General features: G+C 39.2%; 1 protein-coding gene across 1 annotated transcript in view; it reads right to left on the minus strand.

Annotated features, from left to right (window-relative positions):
- Positions 1-18633, minus strand: part of LOC124712012 (vacuolar protein sorting-associated protein 53 homolog) — a 180962-nt gene that overhangs the window by 107915 nt on the left and 54414 nt on the right. Inside the window, exon 6 of the mRNA XM_047242304.1 lies at positions 12565-12780. Coding sequence (XP_047098260.1) covers positions 12565-12780 — 216 coding nt within the window. The remainder of the gene's footprint in view (positions 1-12564; positions 12781-18633) is intronic.

Genomic DNA, 18633 nt, shown 5'->3' on the forward strand with positions numbered 1-18633 from the left:
GACATACATTTATGTTAACAATCTGGACGAATTTTCACTCTGAAGTGAAGTGTGCACTGATCTGAAACTTCTTGGAAGATTAAAACTGTGTGCCTAGCCAGGACAGGAGCATCTGCCTTTTTTGGCCAAGTGCTCAACCCACAGAGCTATCCAAGCACAGCTCACAACCTGACCCCACAACTTTCCTTTTACCTACACCTCATCTCCTACCTTCCAAAGTTCACAGAAGTTCTCCTGCATACCTCGCAGGACTTGTATTCCTGGAAGAAAGGATAATGCGGAGACATGGCTTAACCACAGAGTGGGAGGTTGTTTCCAGCATTAATTTTCACTCTGCAGAGGAGTAGGCACTGATTTGGAACTTCATGGGAGATTAAAACTGTGTGCCAGATTGGGACTTGAACTTGGGACCTTTACCATTTGTGGACAAGTGCTCAACTGACTGAGCTACCGAAGCATGACTCATGACCCACCCTCACATCTTTAGCTCTGCCAGTACCTCATATCCTAGCTTTGAAACTTCACAGAAGTTCTCTTGCATACCTTGCAGGACTAGTACTCCTGTAAGAGAGGATACTGTGAAGACATAGCTTAGCTACAGCAGAGGGGATGTTTCCAGAATGTATTTTCACTGTGCAGCAGAGTGTACACTGATTTATAAATATTCTTTCTACCACGAGTACTAGTACCATAATGTATGTAGGCATTGGTGGAAGTATAGTTGTGAGAGCAGGTCATGAGCCGTGCTTGGATAGCCCAGTTGATTGAGCAGTTGCCCACAAAATGCAAAGATCCCAGGTTCGAATATCCAGTATGGCACATAGTTTTAATCTCCCAGGAAGTTTCAATCAGCACACACTAGCTGCAGAGTGAAAATTCCTTCTGGAAACAATCCTCCAGGCTGTGGTTAATCCACACCTCCGCCATGTCGCTTCTTCCAGAAGTACTAGTCCTGCAAAATATGCAGGAAAACTACTGTAAAGTTTGGGAGGTAGAAACGAGATAATGGTGGACGTAAAACTGTGACAGTGGGTTGTGTGTCATGATAGGATAGCTCAAGCAACTAAGTACTTCCCAGGAAGGGCAAAATTCCCACATTTGAGTCCTTGTTCAGCACGCAGTTTTCATCTGTCAAAGATTTTCATATTAATAATCATTATTAAATAATTTATGTTACAGGCTGTGGAAGTATATCTGACAGTATATGAAAATAATGAAAAGGAAAAGGGAAATGTGGATGTGATACTCCCAGGAAAATATATCAACAGATGCCTCTAAGATAGCAGTTCATGTACCAACCTTTGCAAGTTCTGTTGAGGCATTTTGGGCTATTAAGGACAAAAAAGCCAGAATAACCAAAGGAAACAAATAACAGCTGAATTTCACACTTGCTGAATTTCAAAACATGTCAGACACCAAGAAGAAAAGTGATTCTGCTACGTGACAACAATGACCATCATACTGCTTCCAAGCAGACCTTGAAACAGACATGACAGCATGTGATCTTGTGGCAACTGGTGCTCGTTTATTTGAACTAAGGAACATGCTCAAATCTACTGGTGTGAAGTCACTAAATGGTCGTGATGTTTTAGTTCTAATTAAAGAAATTTATCTCAAGGGTCCTGGCAAGAATTATTTGTGCAACATTATTTCAGCTCGCATGAAAGAAGAAATAAGCAAGTTGAGGCCAGTCAGGAAAGTCCGTGTACTCAGGCATTCATACAGAGTGTATTGGCACTTTTTTTTAAATAGACAATTAGAAAAGTTCAGGAAAATGCAGGTCATTAATGATAGAAACTGCTTTGTGATTGTACCCATTAAACTATTAAATAAACAATTACCACTCATATCGTGTATACACAAAGTGGAACTGGTACCAAAAATGATGGTTATGCTATTATCTACATAAATAAAAATGGAAATGTTCATTTGTTAAAAATCTTTTATATGTGAACGTTTGTTATCGACTGCTTTCAAATTTTGACAAAAAGTTGCATTAAATATGAGCATGCTTTTATATACCTACTGGAGTGCCATATCTATACAAACAAAAATCAATTGCCACATCTACGAAAGATCACCACCTGAGAACGTCTTGACTGATTTGGTGGATTTTTCTTTTGTTGTGTTCTTTATTGTCAGGACAAGGTTTGTATGAAAGAAAATTCTTGGAAAATCCGCCAGAAAAGTTGAAAATTAAATCAATTATAAAAGATCATCACTTGAGAATGACTCAACTGATTTGGTTGACCTCTTATTATTATTATTATTATTATTATTATTATTATTATTATTTCTTTCCTTTCTCAGACGTTATGTCTGGTTAAAAATGGAAAGTGATGCGGACCTTGATCAAGCGTGACTTCCTTTTAACTGTACGGTATATGTTACATTGCATTTAGGAACTTTCGGGTAACTGAACATGTGTCAATAATTACAGATTTCTGTAGTTATATGTATACGTTTGGATGTAGCTGTATTGTGTTGATGTACTGGTGGATATTGTGTGGTATGACTCCTGTAGTTGATAGTGTAATTGGTATAATGTCAACTTTATCCTGATGCCACATGTCCTTGACTTCCTCAGCCAGCTGGATGTATTTTTCAATTTTTTCTCCTGTTTTCTTCTGTATATTTGTTGTATTGGGTATGGATATTTCGATTAGTTGTGTTAATTTCTTCTTTTTATTGGTGAGTATGATGTCAGGTTTGTTATGTGGTGTTGTTTTATCTGTTATAATGGTTCTGTTCCAGTATAATTTGTATTCATCATTCTCCAGTACATTTTGTGGTGCACACTTGTATGTGGGAACATGTTGTTTTATTAGTTTATGTTGTATGGCAAGTTGTTGATGTATTATTTTTGCTACATTGTCATGTCTTCTGGGGTATTCTGTATTTGCTAGTATTGTACATCCGCTGGTGATGTGATATACTGTTTCTATTTGTTATTTGCAAAGTCTGCACTTATCTGTTGCGGTATTGGGATCTTTAATAATATGCTTGCTGTAATATCTGGTGTTTATTGTTTGATCCTGCATTGCAATCATGAATCCTTCCGTCTCACTGTATATATTGCCTTTTCTTAGCCATGTGTTGGATGCGTCTTGATCAATGTGTGGCTGTGTTAGATGATACGGGTGCTTGACATGTAGTGTTTTCTTTTTCCTATTTACTTTCTTCATATCTGTTGATGTTATGTGATCTAAAGGGTTGTAGAAGTGATTATGAAATTGCAATGGTGTAGCCGATGTATTTATAAGAGTGATTGCTTTGTGTATTTTGCTAGTTTCTGCTCGTTCTATAAAGAATTTTCTTAAATTGTCTACCTGTCCATAATGTAGGTTTTTTATGTCGATAAATCCCCTTCCTCCTTCCATTCTGCTTAATGTGAATCTTTCTGTTGCTGAATGTATGTGATGTATTCTATATTTGTGGCATTGTGATCATGTAAGTGTATTGAGTGCTTCTAGGTCTGTGTTACTCCATGTCACTACTCCAAATGAGTAGGTCAATATTGGTATAGCATAAGTATTTATAGCTTTTGTCTTGTTTCTTGCTGTCAATTCTGTTTTCAGTATTTTTGTTAGTCTTTGTCTATATTTTTCTTTTAGTTCTTCTTTAATATTTGTATTATCTATTCCTATTGTTTGTCTGTATCCTAGATATTTATAGGCATCTGTTTTTTCCATCGCTTCTATGCAGTCACTGTGGTTATCCAATATGTGATCTTCTTGTTTAGTGTGTTTTCCCTTGACTATGCTATTTTTCTTACATTTGTCTGTTCCAAAAGCCATATTTATATCATTGCTGAATACTTCTGTTGTCTTTAGTAATTGGTTCTGTTGTTGATTTGTTGCTGCTTTTGTGTATATGACTATTTAAAAAAAAAAAAAAGCATTCAGTCTGACAGATCAACTGCCACATGTTTTCGTAACGAAAACAATCAGTGTGACAGTTGTGTAGGGAAATGTTGTTACAGAAAATCTCAAAAAGCTCTTGACTGAATTATTACAAATTTTAATATCACACTCTAATGGATGTTCGGATGGACATATGGACATAGGCTATATATTTTTGTAATATATATAAATTGGAAAAGTTCTTGACCAATTTACTTTCAATTTTTACACAATACTCTAATGAGCATTGAGACAGACATAGGCTACATATAAGAACTGCTGGATGCGCTAGTGGTATATAACAATAAAGGGAACATGTTGTTAGCAGAAACCTCATGTTCGTTTGTTCAACATCTTAAAACTTCACAAGTTCTTCAGCAATTAGATGAAATTTTGAAAGAATGTTGCATTCAAATATGTGTGTTTTTATATATCTAATGAAGTGCCTTATAATAAATAAAAAGTAATGCACATAACAGATGTATTAGTATACCTTATAAAGCAATTGAATAGATAAAAGAAAATCACTCTCCAAGCGGGAGCAGAACATACATATAAAAAATGGTTTTATGTATGCAAGCTTTCAGAACCAGTGGAGCCAGTGGCTCCTTCTTATGCTAGAAGGGTTGAAGCGTAAGGAAGAGGGGTGAAGGAAAAGGACTGGAGATGTTTAGGAAAAGGGGTACAATTCACAAAAGTCACTCAGAACCCCGGGTCAGGGGAGACTTATTGGATGGAATGAGAAGGAAAGTCTGACTGTTGGGGACTGCATCCGACAGGATTTGAAAACCTGAGAGCTTAAAGGTGGAAGACAGGGTAATATGCACCACAAAGATTACTGCTAAAACATTGTGACCAAGTTAATACGAGTGAAAAGCTGAGTGCATTGTATGTAAGAGAGATGGAAGGGGGACAGAAAAAAACATATGGGTCAGAAAATGAAAGATGTAGAAAACTAAAAGCAGAGTGATGAAAGAAGTAGTTACTGTGAAGAAATGCTGAGATGGAAGAAATTAACGTAAACTAAGGCCAGGTGGATGGCGAGAACCAAGGACATGTTGTAGCATTAGTTCCCATCTACGGAGTTCTGACAAAATGGTGTCTGGGGGGAAGAATACACATGACGTGTGTGGTGAAAAAGGTACCAAGGTCAGTGCTTTCATGTTACAGAGTATGCTTTGCAACAGGATATTGTGTGTTGCTGGTAAATATCCTCTGCCTATGCCCATTCATCCTAACTGATAACTTGGTGGTAGTCAAGCTGATCTAAAAGTCCATACAGTGTTTATGTAACAGCTGGTACATGACGTGTCATTTCACAGGTGGCTCTCCCTTTGATAGTATACATTTTGACAGTTACATGGCAGGTATAGGTGATGGTAGGAGGATGCATAGGGTAAGTCTTGCAGCAGGTATGATCACAGGGATAGGAGCCATAGGGTAGGGAGATGAGTGCAGAGGGAGCATAGGATCTGACAAGGATATTGTGGAGACCGGAGGGGGGCGGGGGGGGGGGGGGGGGGGGATGAAAAGCTATTCTAGGTGTGGTGGACAAAATCTCAGACAGAATGGATCTCATATCAGGACATGATTTTAGGAAGTCATGGCCTTGTCAAGGTAGCTCATTAATACATTCAAGACCAGGATAACACTAAGTGACAAGTGGTGTGCTCCGAAATTGGTTTTTGGAGGGCTTAGCAGTACTACGATTTGATGTGATGGCCAGGGAAACCTGCTTTTGAATTAGGCTGGTGGGGTGATTACCTCCAGTGAATGCTGAGGTGAGAATGGTGGTGTAATGCTGTAAAGAGTCTGCATTCAAACAAATACATTTGCGTCGAATGGCAAGGCTGTATAGAGAGAATGTTTCACATGGAAAGGATGGCAACTGTCAAAATGTAAGTACTGTTGTTTGTTAGTACGTTTTATGTGGACAGAAGCACGTAGCTGGCCTCATTGAGCACAAGATCAACATCAAGGACAGCAGCATGGAATTCGGAATAGGACCATGTGAAATTTAATTGGGAGAAGGTACTCAGAGATTCCAGAAATTTTAACAGGTTGGCCTCACCATGAGTCCATACGGAAAAAATGTCACCAATATACCTAAACCAAACCAGGGGCTGAAGGCTTGTGTTATGGATCTCAGCCCCTTCTACGTGACCCATGAAAAGGTTGGCATAGGAAGACATCATTCTGGTTCCTATGGCCATACACATGATCTGTTTGTATGTCTGCCTCTCAAAGGTGAAGTAGTAGTTGGTAACCTTATGGCGCTCCTGTAGGTATATAACAACACTCTTGTATTTGATTCCAATGTTGTAACAATATTTCAAAGGAGCCTGTGATGAACTTTCGAAGATTTAAGATTTTGAACAAATGAACGAAGATGAGTTTTTTGCTAACAACGTATCCCCCTTATATATGGCACTCGGGGAAAGGAATGAAAGTGGAAGCAGCCTGGTAATATTTTGCAAAGAGCTTAATTTAATCATCACCAACACTTAGTTTAAGAATCATGAAAAAAGGCTGTATACATGGAAGAGACATGGAGACACCAGAAGGTTTCAGACTGATTATATAACGGTAAGACAGAGAGTTCAGAATGAGTTTTTAAATTGCAAGGCATATCCAAGGGCAGATGTAGACTCAGACCACAATTTACTGGATACAAACTGTAGATTAAAACTGAAGAAACTGCAAAAAGGCAGGAAATTAAGGAGATGGGATCTAGATAAGATGAAATAAACAGAGGCTGTTGAGAGTTCCTGAGTCACTATTAGGCTACGGTTGGCTAGAAGAGGGGAAAGGAATACAGTAGAAGACAGATGGGTAGCTTTAATAGATGAAATAGTGAAGGTAGCAGTGGATCAAACAGGTAAACAACAAGGGCTAGTAGAAATACTTGGATAACACAGAAGATACTGAATTTAATTGATGAAACGAGAAAATAAAAATGCAGCACATGAAGCTGGTGAAAGGGAATACTAAGGTCTAAAAAATGAGATTGACAGGAAATACAAAATAGCTATCCAGGAATCACTAGAGGACAGATGTAAAGATTTAGAGGGTTATTTCACCTGAAGAAAAACAGATACCACATACAGGAAAACTAAAGAGACATTTGGAGAAAAGAGAAGCAGATGCATACATGTCAAGAGCTCAGATGAAGAACCAGTACTAAGTAAAGATGGGAAAATTGGAAGGTGGAAGCAGTATATAGATGATCTATATGAGGTAGATGAACTTGAAGGCAATATTGTAGAAATGGAAGAGGACACAGACGAAGATGAGATGGGAGACCTGATGCTCCAAGAAAAATTTGACAGAGCACTGAAAGACCTAAGTCGAAATAAGGCCCCTGGAGTACACGGCGTTCCATCAGAACTACTGATAGTGTTGGGAGAGCCAACCAAGACAAAACTCTTCCATCTGGTGTGCAAGATGTGTAAGACAGGCAAAATACCCTCAGCCTTCAGAAAGAATGTAATAATTCCAATTCCAAAGAAAAGTAGTTGCGGACAGGTGTGAATAATGTCTAACTATTAATTTAATAAGTCATGGTTGCAAAGTACTAAAATGAATTCTTTACAGAAGAATGGAAAAACTGGTAGAAGCCAACCTCAGGGAAGAACAGTTTGGATTTTGGGAAATGTAGCAATGTGTGAGGCAATACTGACCTTACAACCTATCTTAGAAGATAGGGCAAGGAAAGGCAAACCTATGTTTATAACCTTTGTAAACTTAGAAAAAGCTTTTGACAATATTGACTGGACAGCTCCAAAAGCCCATATCGATGATGTTTCGTTGAATGGTTCACACGCTGACACGTGTTGATGGCACAGCATTGAAATGTGAAGCAATTTGTGGAATGGTTGCACTTCTGTGACGTTAAACGATTCTCTTCAGTCACTATTGGTGCCATTCTTGCAGATTTTGTTCCAGCTGCAGTGATGTCGGAGATTTGATATTTTACTGGATTCCTGATTTCATGGTACACGCATGAAATGGTCGTATGGGAAAATCCCCACTTCATCGCTACCTTGGAGATGCTGTGACCCATCGCTTGTGTGCTGACTGTAACACCATATTCAACCTCACTTAAATCTTGATAACTTGTCATTGTAGCAGCAGTAACTGATCTAAAAACTGCGACAAACACTTGTTGTCTTATATAGGCGTTGCCAAGCGCAGCACCATATTCTGTCTGTTTACATATCTCTGTACGCATGCCTATACCAGTTTGCTTGGTGCTTCAGTGTATTAGTCAGTCTAAATAGCCAGACCTGTGAACTCAAAAAACAAACTGCCTAAATGATGAGAAACACCTTGAGCATTATGTTCTGCTGCTACAAGACACTACTATATAGCAATTATTCAGCACTTCATGATATATTTGAGTAAATTATGACCCTCTATTTGAACAAAGGCAAAAGAATTAAATTGTATAGTGCTTTTAATATATATTTTGCAGATGAGTGACATGAGCTGACTGGCCAAGTACATTCTGTATGACATACATGGTCAAGATGAATACAAGAGTGGCACCAGCTTCCTGCAGCTCAGTTTATGCCATATTTATTAAGTATATATCTACATCAGTACTCAGTTCACAAAATCTGCCAAATGAGTTTTCTGGCCATGAGGCCCTTACTCAAAATAAAACAGACCCCCATGGACATACACAAACCTCCTTACAAAAAAACACAGAAAATTTATTGAAGGTCACAACAGTTTAATAAAGTACCTGCTGAAGCAAGAGACCTGGGAAAATATTTACCATGAGGTGGACATTGACAGGAAAGCAAAAATATTAGTTGTTATTCTATGTCATTGTTGTAACACTGCCTTTCCTCTCATAAGGCACATAGAAAAAGCCTTTGAGAAGCAATGATTACAAAGGATGGCTCATCCAGGGTATAATCACCTCCAGTCCAATCAAAAAACAACTTTACATAGTAGTTAAACAGACATGTGACATGGATTTTCAAGTATACTTTAAAAAAGAATATAAAGAATCTACAAAAAAGACAAACCAGAAGCAATGCTTTTTGGGAAGTTGTCTATCATGATATTGCAATCAATGCAAAGGGGATTTACCTGAAGACATCCAGCTAAATGGCAGGAATCACTGTATCAGCAGAATAATACAAAAATTTATTATCAGACAGGACGATTTTCCTGACTCTAGAGACTGAAAAAAGAAGTATTAAAAATTGCAAGTGCAACTAAATCATCTCACTCGTGTGGAGTTTGGTAGTACCCTACATTATTTATTACAGGATTTTTCTGTGGAAATTATCACACCCCTACGTAAACAGCCCCCCCTCCAATATGCACTCACTATTTAGCTTTCAAGGGGGAGGGGGCAGCTTGGAGAGGGTTAGAAAGGAAAGTCCTGTCACTCAAGACCTCAGCATGAAAGGGACTTGCCTACTTTGAAGCTGAGGGTAGACAAAACCATATTTCTTGATAAAATGGAATAACTCACCAAACACCTGTTTGGAATTTATAAAAACAGGGTTTTTAATGGTGCACTTTTCAGTTTCAGTGACCACATTCTTAAATCCATCAGTGAAATTGATTTTTCCTCTGAACCTTTCAGTGACCCAAGTAAAGCTTTTGATCTCATTAATTACTCACTGTTGCTTCTGAAGCTAGAACGATGTGGTATCACAGATGTAACAGATGGTCTCAGTCATGTATTAACATTTGAAAGCAAAGAGTTAAAACCAAAATCTCATATCCAGACATCAAAAAATTGACTGAGCCCTGACAGTTGTGAGATCTCACAAGGCTCAGTACTGGGACCTCTCCTATTCCTAATTTCCATCAGTGACCTTCTATTAAACATGTCAAATACTTCTACTCCATTGTTTACAGAGGACACATATTTTCTCTTCTACTCTGAATCAGCTCTGCCATTGATGTACAACACTAATGACAGAACCAAAAGGCTGCTGTTCTGGCTGCACAAGAATCAGTTGTTGCTAAACACAAGCAATACAGCACATATACTCTCATATCCACACAGAAACCATTCTACACTCTAGAAACACCTTGAAATTGATGACAAAGAAACTGAACAAGTAACAAATACAAAACTTTCGGGTGCGTTGAGTAATTGTACACTTCAGTGGGAGTACCATAGAGAGTACTGCTAAAAAGATGGGTAGTCTCTGCTCTGCATTCAGTATTGTGGGGCTCTTGTGTGATATAAATACTCTTTTTTCCTTGTGTAAAAAAGACTGATAAAAATAATGAAGTGAGAGCCACATGATCAAATTCTAAAGGCAAAAATTCGTGTGGTGAGCCAAAGATTGAGCTGAAGGTCATGATGGGTTGAGAAATATGGGCAGGCTAATATTCAACAAATTACCCCAACAATTAAGAATAAAACTATTACTCTTACAAATACCGTAATGAAATGTATTTTTTCTTCTGTTGATGATTACTTGAAGGTAAATATGTGTGAACTGTATGAGCTCATCTTCTCCACATAATCTAACACTTAAGAAAGATGTGTTCTGAAAATACTATGTGCAAAGTGGTCAATTATACACATAATTTCATTTTTATTTTTGTATCTTGCTCTAAGTATAAATACCCAAGTTGTTCTATATCTTCTATATCTGTACATTATAACATTCACAGGGGATACTTAGCCAGTTAATTAAAGGGAGACCTACCATTTAACATGAACTTAACCATAGTGGAACTCGTCATTTTTTCACGTACACAAGTAACTGCAAGAGTCGAAAGAACCAATAAATTTCAGAAAAATTTCTAAGACCAACCGAAGATTGAAACTGTTTGTATTTGTAGTCTGACACTTAGCCACCAAGCCACTCACCAAGGCAGAATGTGCTTGCTTCAATAAACACAACTCACTGCCATTCATTCTCAAGTTGCATCTTCATCACTGGTGGTAGGTTGCAAGGGCACGAAGTAGAGGTGCTGAGATGTGAGAGGACACTGGGAAAGCCACACCTTTGCACATATCCAATTTCCAGAAAAAAAGACGCTGATTGGCCCAAAAGACATCCTTGTGAAACATTGGTCCTACTCTGTGTTGCTGTCATTGTGCAATCACCAATGGCTGCACATATGGTGCAGTAGTCTAGAAGTGAAATTGTAGGCCATTGTCATCCAGAACCAAGATGACAAGTACGTGTACTTTCGTTGAACATTCCCTACTGATATTTCTCAGCAAAAAATCTTGGTCTGTCACAATGTGTTCATTCAGCTAAATGTTATAACATTTCATAGCTTAATTCTGTTGTATAACATCAGATGCTCTGTAACAAAACTGAATCTCAACCTTTCAAAAACAATGTTTTTTATAAGGAAGAGAAACGAAGGAGAAGAGCAGAGTTTAAAATTCAGTGAATGATGGTGCCTTAAGAAACATACCAGAAGCTTGGCTAAGCTAAGCATGGGAAGGGGAACTGATCCATCCCAGTTTACATCTCAATCAATTTATGGAAGCCAAGGAAAATCCTACTATGGCTGGCAAGATGAGGATTTGAATAATGTGCCTCCAAGATGCCTTAACCACTGCACCATCTAGTCCAACTTGGTAACTAAGTGATCAGTGCATCTGACCATGATGTGTAGGATCAGAGTTCAGTTCCCAGTACTGCCAGTGATTTTTCTGTGGTGGGAGGATTGGAATGGAGTGCATTCAGCCTCATGATGCCAACTGAGGAAGTACCTGAGGGAGAAGTAGCAGCTCCAAGGTCTGGCGGGCTGACCCCGTGCCCCTGTGTAGTGCAGCCAAATGACATCTTTGGTGAAGTTGATATGGTGGTTGGTTGACACTGAATACGTGCCCAGGGTCAGTACAAGGAGCTGGTTATGGCAACATCTTGCCTGATTTGTGTTACATGATACAAACTATTTGAGTAAGTACAACTGCGGAAAGTTCCATGTGGAACAAAAACACCGCTATGGGAGAGTTGAAGGGTTGGGAGAGGCAAGTGAAATATTGGGACCAAAACTCTTACTCTCACTTCAGGGCAAAATTTTCTTAGCCCTTCCCCTCTACCCATTACCCCTAACCCTTTTACTACCTCTGTTTGCAGCTGTGAGATCTTTCTTCATTCACATATTTATCCTCCCGTGCTGTTGCCTCCCTCTCCAGCCTTTATGTCTTTGCTACCCCCACACCACAGTGCTCTCTCTCTCTCTCTCTCTCTCTCTCTCTCTCTCTCTGTGTGTGTGTGTATGTGTGTGTTGTGTGTGTGTGTGTGTGTGTGTGTGTGTGTGTGTAAGTTTACATGTGAACCAGGATACAGACATATAACACATGCAAGAAGCTCCTTTATACAGTAGTTTGCTGCACAGAAAACTTTACTTTTCTTAATGTTCATAGCTTTTTAGACACTGAGCCATGCAAGAGTTCAGTGAGTGAAAATACGTGAAACCATCTGCCATTTTTCTTTTCAAAATATCTGCTACTTTTCTTTTCGAAAATATCTACTATTTTGGTTTTCCAAAATATCTGCTATTTTTCTTTCCCAATATTTCTATTGTTTTCTTATCCACAATATTGCATTTGTCAAGAAACACTAAAGAAAAGATATAACAAACAAATAATGTTTGTAAACTATGGAAATCTCTGGTATTAATGATGAAATAATGACATTTTGACTATATTTACCTGGTAATATTGCAGAATTCTACTGTGATGCGCTCTGATACTTCCCATTCTGGAGGAAACATTGATCCAAATTTGTCTTCAAAATCGAGTAGATGTCTCTTTAGCCATGCATACCGTCTGTCTATTTTGTCTAACCAAGCAGTATCTTGGTTTTCCTGAAAGAGATGACAATACTCGGCCAGTTGCAAACCAATGAACCATTTCAAGAGGTCTCGCCTGAAAATAAATAGATATTTATAAACCATCCATGCAGAAAATTATGGTAAAAGTTTATGCTACTGACATAGTGAAATGGGATTTCATTGTGGTATATGCAAGCTTTTATATATTTCTAGTTCACACCTACAGTTTGTTACCACACACATTTATACACTTAGCAGTGCACGAACACTCCTCTAGAAGGTACCTGGTAACAAAGTTATCAGCAAAATTTCAGACAACACTGAAGCTAAAAGGGTTGCCTTTTATAACGATAAAATGGTGGCGTGACTATGCCAGAATTGCTAATGTGAGGGAAAAATATTACACCAATTCCTATGATGGAAAGAGAGTTGAAAAACAATGAGACATATGAACAGAAATTAAGAATACGAATGTAGGTAAATGAAACTGGAAGTCTCTGAAGTACAGACACAGTAAAAATTGGGTTACAAGAGTAAGTAAATAAATAAGTCGCTAACATTAGCTTACCTTAAATCAGTTTTTAAATTATGTAGCCATATTTTACCAGCAGACTGCAGCAAATGTATGCTTCCCTTAAAGGCTGGGAGGTATTGCATGGTAGGCAGTGCAAGATGAGAGTGCATGGCTAGAGTAGTGTGTTTCTTGTGGACCAAAGGACTGTCAGCAGAAAAAGTACATGTGAAATGTGTTCTGTGTATGGTGACAATTATTTGTGTTCAGCTGGGTCCAGGAATTTAACAAGGGAAGGCGAAACATCAGAGATCAAGAGCAACCTGGTCATCTTGCGGTGATGGCACCTGAAACCACATTGCACCATGTCAATCAGATCATTTGTAATGCCCGGTGTGTGATCATTGAAGACATACCATGTACTGGAGCACACCCAACCACTTACAACATCATGCACGAGCAATTGAAGTTTCATAACGTCTGAGCACACTGGATGTCTCACATGTTGTCAGAGAAACGCCAAATGAACAAAATGGATCTGTCTTTGCAGCACCTCATTTGGTACTCTGAGGACAGAGAGGACCTTATGGCATCAGCCGTAACAGGGTTCACCAATTTCAATTGGTAACCAAATGATCATCTATGGGAAGGTAACATACCAAGTCCCCAACAACAAAAAGGTCCAAGACCATTCCATCAGCCTACAAATTTATGCTTGCAATGTTTGGCACATGCAAGTGGTTATAGTGATAAAATTCCAGCCTCATGGTGAGACTACGAATGTCACATTTTACAGAGCTACTATAAATGATTCATCATTTTCAAAGTTTTGTATTCTCCGAAGTATCAGATCTACAAATATGACTGATGCATGAATAGAACTGTAAGCTCACAGAGATCACGTTGTGCATCCCACTACAACTGGTACCTTCAAATTCGTATCACAATGCAACAAGCAGAACACACATTTTGTCTCCAAGGTGATATTCAGTGAAGAAGCAACCTCCCATTTAACATTTTCTTCAAACCTTCCGCTTATCTGGAAAGATTAATCAGCACAATGTGAAAGTGTGGCACAATGAAAATCCTCATGAAGTTGTGGCACATGAACGAGATTTGTTGAAGATTCATGTTTCTCACCATATAGCGGAGATGATGAGTCGTGATGCACACAACAAAGAGACTGTCACAAATAAACTTTCGGCCAGCAAGGCCTTCGTTGAAAATAGATGACAGACACACAGACACACAGACACACACACACACACACACACACACACACACACACACACACACACACACACGACTGCAGTCTCTGGCAACTGAAGCCACACTGCGAGCAGCAGTACACTGCAAGACGGGAGTGGCGACTCGGTGGGGCTGGAGGAGGCTGGGGTGGGGCAGGGGAGAGATAGTAGGGTAGGGGTGGGGGACTGAGAAGTGCTGCCGCGGAACGCACAGGGACAAGGTGGAAGAAGGGTAGGGCAGCTATATGCAGTCGTGAGGTTAGATGGAGGGTAGGGGAGAAGAGTGGAGGGGGGAGGTAGCGAATAAAGAGAAGAAAAAAGACTGGGTGCGATGGTGGAATGAGGGCTTTGTAGTGCTGGAATGGGAACAGGGAAGGGGATGGATGGGTGAGGACAACGACTAACGAAAGTTGAGGCCAGGAGGCTTATGGGAACGTAGAATGTATTTAATATTGTTACATTCCATCCTGGATTTTCCATTATTTGAAGATTAATGTGTCCTAGGTAGAGTCTGCGACAAAGTCGTATGGGCTGCTCTTCTTCTGTGAGATGACTGTGATGGGTACCTCCTATCTTGATATGTTCCAGTTGTGGCTGCTTCCTAAACTGACTACTGGTTCCAAGAATTTCATTTTCCTACACGACAGGGCAATCCCTCATCGGAACACTGATGGTGGTCGGTGCATAAAGGGCAAGCTTCTGCATCACTGGATGTAGTGGCAAAGATGACTTGGGTTCCTAGGTCACCTGAGCTAAAGCCCTTTGACTTGCTTTGAGGGTACATTAAAGGCTGTGTTTATGTGCTCTCACTGCCAACAACACTGGAACGGCTCAGAGAGTGCATCAGTGCTGCTGTGGTGATCACTAACAGGATGTTGTTACATAAGGTGTGGAATGAACTTGACTACCACCTGAATGTGTGTGTGTGTGACCAGAGGGACTCTCTTAGAACATTTGTAGAGTGCAAAATGTAAAGTTTGGTGTTTACAGTTTTATTTGTGTATCAATGCAAGCTTTAAGACAAAAAAAGAAAGAGGTGCACCATGAAGGATTTACCCAAATTGTTCAGAAAGTTCTGGTGATTGGGTGCAATCCAAGTTGGGATTCACCACTGAAGACAATTCTGCTCCAATCAATGAGACTCCAGGCTGAAGACATGCCATGAGATGCCCCAGGCAGTGGTGGGATACCAACCTGACTACTGCCCACCATACAGCCCGACAACCAGGAGTGATGGTTTGGGGCATCATTTCTTTTCATAGCAGAACCCCTTTGGTTGTCATAAACAGTGCATTTCCTTACAGCACAGCCATATGTTGATTATGCCTTGTTTTGTTGTCCTTCATGGAAAGCCATCCTGGACTTACATTTCAAGAAGATAATGCCTGCCCACATAAGGCGAGAGCTTCTACTGCTTGTCTTTGTGCTTGCCAAATCTTACCTTGGCCAGCAAGGTTGCTGGATCTCTGCCCAATTGACAAATTTTTAAGTATTATGGGCAGAGTCCTCCTGCCAGCAACTGGACAGAATTTGGCACAATATCCCTCAGAAGGACATCCAACAACTCTTTTAATCAATGCCAAACTGAATAACTGCTTGCATAAGGGCCAGAGGTAGGGCTAACATGTAACTTACTTGCTCCCATTGTGAGTCTGTTTTTTCTTTTTGTCTTAGGAGTGTATTTGTACATGTAATACTTCATAAAATATAGAGCTCTGAAAATGAATGGCTTATTTACAGTAGCCACATACTGTACAACTCTGTGGGAACTCCAACAGGCTATTTGCTGCAAATGACCTGGCCTCCAGACAGAGGGACTGATTCTTCTGGATGACAATATCCATCCTCCCACTGCAAGACGAATGCACGAGCTGTTACATGCATTATGTTGGGAACACTTGGAACATCCACACTACAGTCCTAACTTAACCGTCGATGACTTTCTCCTGTATGAGTCCCTAAAATTTCATTTGAGTGGTTGACATTTTGAAAACGATGATATCATAGCTGATGAGGTTACATATTGGGTGTGACAGCAACCAAAGGACTTCTTTGCTACCAGCTATCAATGGCTTGTAAAGATATGGGATAAGTGAATGTAAAGGATGAATATATAGAAAAATAAAATAAACGTTATGTTGATTATTACTGGCTCTACCCCATTTTGGCACTTATTTACTGACATACCGTACTACATACTAAAAAAAAAAAAAAAAAAAAAAAAAAAAAAAAAAAAAAAAAAATATCAAAAGGGTAAACTCATATAATAACTTGATTCTCTGTAACAAGCTGACTAAATAAATAAATAAATTTATCCAAAGAATAAGACACGCAATGGAAAATCCATGATGGAATGTAACAATATTATGAAAAGGATAGTTGCAACTCACCATACAGCAGACGTGCTGAGTTGCAGATAGGCACAGCAAAAAGACTGTCTGAAAGTGAGCTTTCGGCCATCAATGCCTTCATTGAAAATAGACAAAAGACACACACACTCATGCAAACACAACTCACATGCACATGACCACATCCTCTGGCTACTGAGGTCAGGCTGCGAGCAGCAGCACATGATGGGAGAGGGAACTGGCTGGTGGGGGTAAGGAGGAGGTTGGGACAGAGAGGGGTTCTCCTCTCAGCTCCAGCCTTCTCAAAACCACCACCCAGTTCCCTCTCCCATCACGTGCTGTAATGTCAAATATAAAATAGTTCTACCATGAAGTGATGGAAGAATCCATCAACATGAAATGACTTGCATTAAATCTTGATTTTTGTTCTTGCCATTCTCTGGCTGCCAGAATTCCAAACCATGATCGGTTTCATCTACATGTTTATCTTGTCCTTTGTAACAATATTATGAAAAGAGTAGTCATTCCTCACCGCTAAAGGTATGTTATTCATTCAGAATACTGATGATGTAAATATACTGAATGTGTCCTTCATTTCTGGTGTCTAACAATCAGTGCGATGTATGCTCTTGCTCACAACATAGTGAGACCGAAGAATCTACTTTACAGTAGGGAGATTGTAATCAGCTGACCCCCATACACCATAGCAAACACATTCCTTTTTTTAACAGTGGAAGATGAAAGCATGGTTTCAGTCCAGATTTTACACTTTTCTGTGAAACAGCATCTCATCAATATATGAAATCTATTTGAAAAGGTATTGTAAGGACTCAACAGAGACCCATAATGTGACTGTGTTTCCTGCTTTTAGACCGCAAAATGTTCCGTCTAGGAAAAAGTATAACTCAAAAATGGCTACTTGGGAATAATCTAAACTTCACATTACTACAAGCAATGTGTTAATAATCTGTTTTACAACAAACCATTGCCACCAAATAAACAGTGCTGCCACCTGTGGGTAATGACAACAGATAAAGATGGCAAAAACAGATACTGCAACAAGAGGCCAAAAAGCCTGAAAGTAATTAAGGCATATTATCAATGACCCACGAAAGGTACCACCACACTGTACCAACCTCCTAATCAAATTACTTGCTGGTCCCTCATAAGAAGAAAATCTTAAAATCAGTGGAAGAAAAAACAAAACTTCATAATGGAGAATAACAGACAAAGAGGCCAAGAGGCCAAAAAGCCTGGAAGTAATTAAGGCATATTATCAATGACCCACACAAGGTACCACCACACTGTACCAACCTCCTAATCAAATTACTTGCTGGTCCCTCATAAGAGGAAAATCTTAAAATTAATGGAAGAAAAAACAAAACTTCATAATGGAGAATAACAGACAAACTTATGTGTTTTCAAGGCCATTTACTATGGAAGAAATGAATAAGGAAAATAATAAATGCAAGAATGGAAAGGCAGTAGGTAAGGACGATACTTGCAACAATAAATAAAACATTTTGGGCCTCTGGCCAGAGAATGGTGGCTTAAATTTATGTAATATCATCATTTACTCCTGGAAAGTGCCACAAACATGTGGGAAAAATAGAGTTATAGCAATCCTTAAATCAGGGAAACATTCAAGTGATCCTATAAATTGCATAATCTTCTCTTTTCCGTGTCAGCTATTTGAATGTCCAGAGGGAATAAACCAGAAAGAAAGACAAAGCTCACTGAACTACTCGTGATACCTGGACAAGCTCCTTTTCCAAAAGTCGTCATTTCCTTGTAATCACGGTGTACAAGATTATGAAGGATTCCACGCCAACCAAGAAATA

The sequence above is a fragment of the Schistocerca piceifrons genome, chromosome 8 (genome assembly GCF_021461385.2).
Source record: "Schistocerca piceifrons isolate TAMUIC-IGC-003096 chromosome 8, iqSchPice1.1, whole genome shotgun sequence".
Taxonomy (NCBI): domain Eukaryota; kingdom Metazoa; phylum Arthropoda; class Insecta; order Orthoptera; family Acrididae; genus Schistocerca; species Schistocerca piceifrons.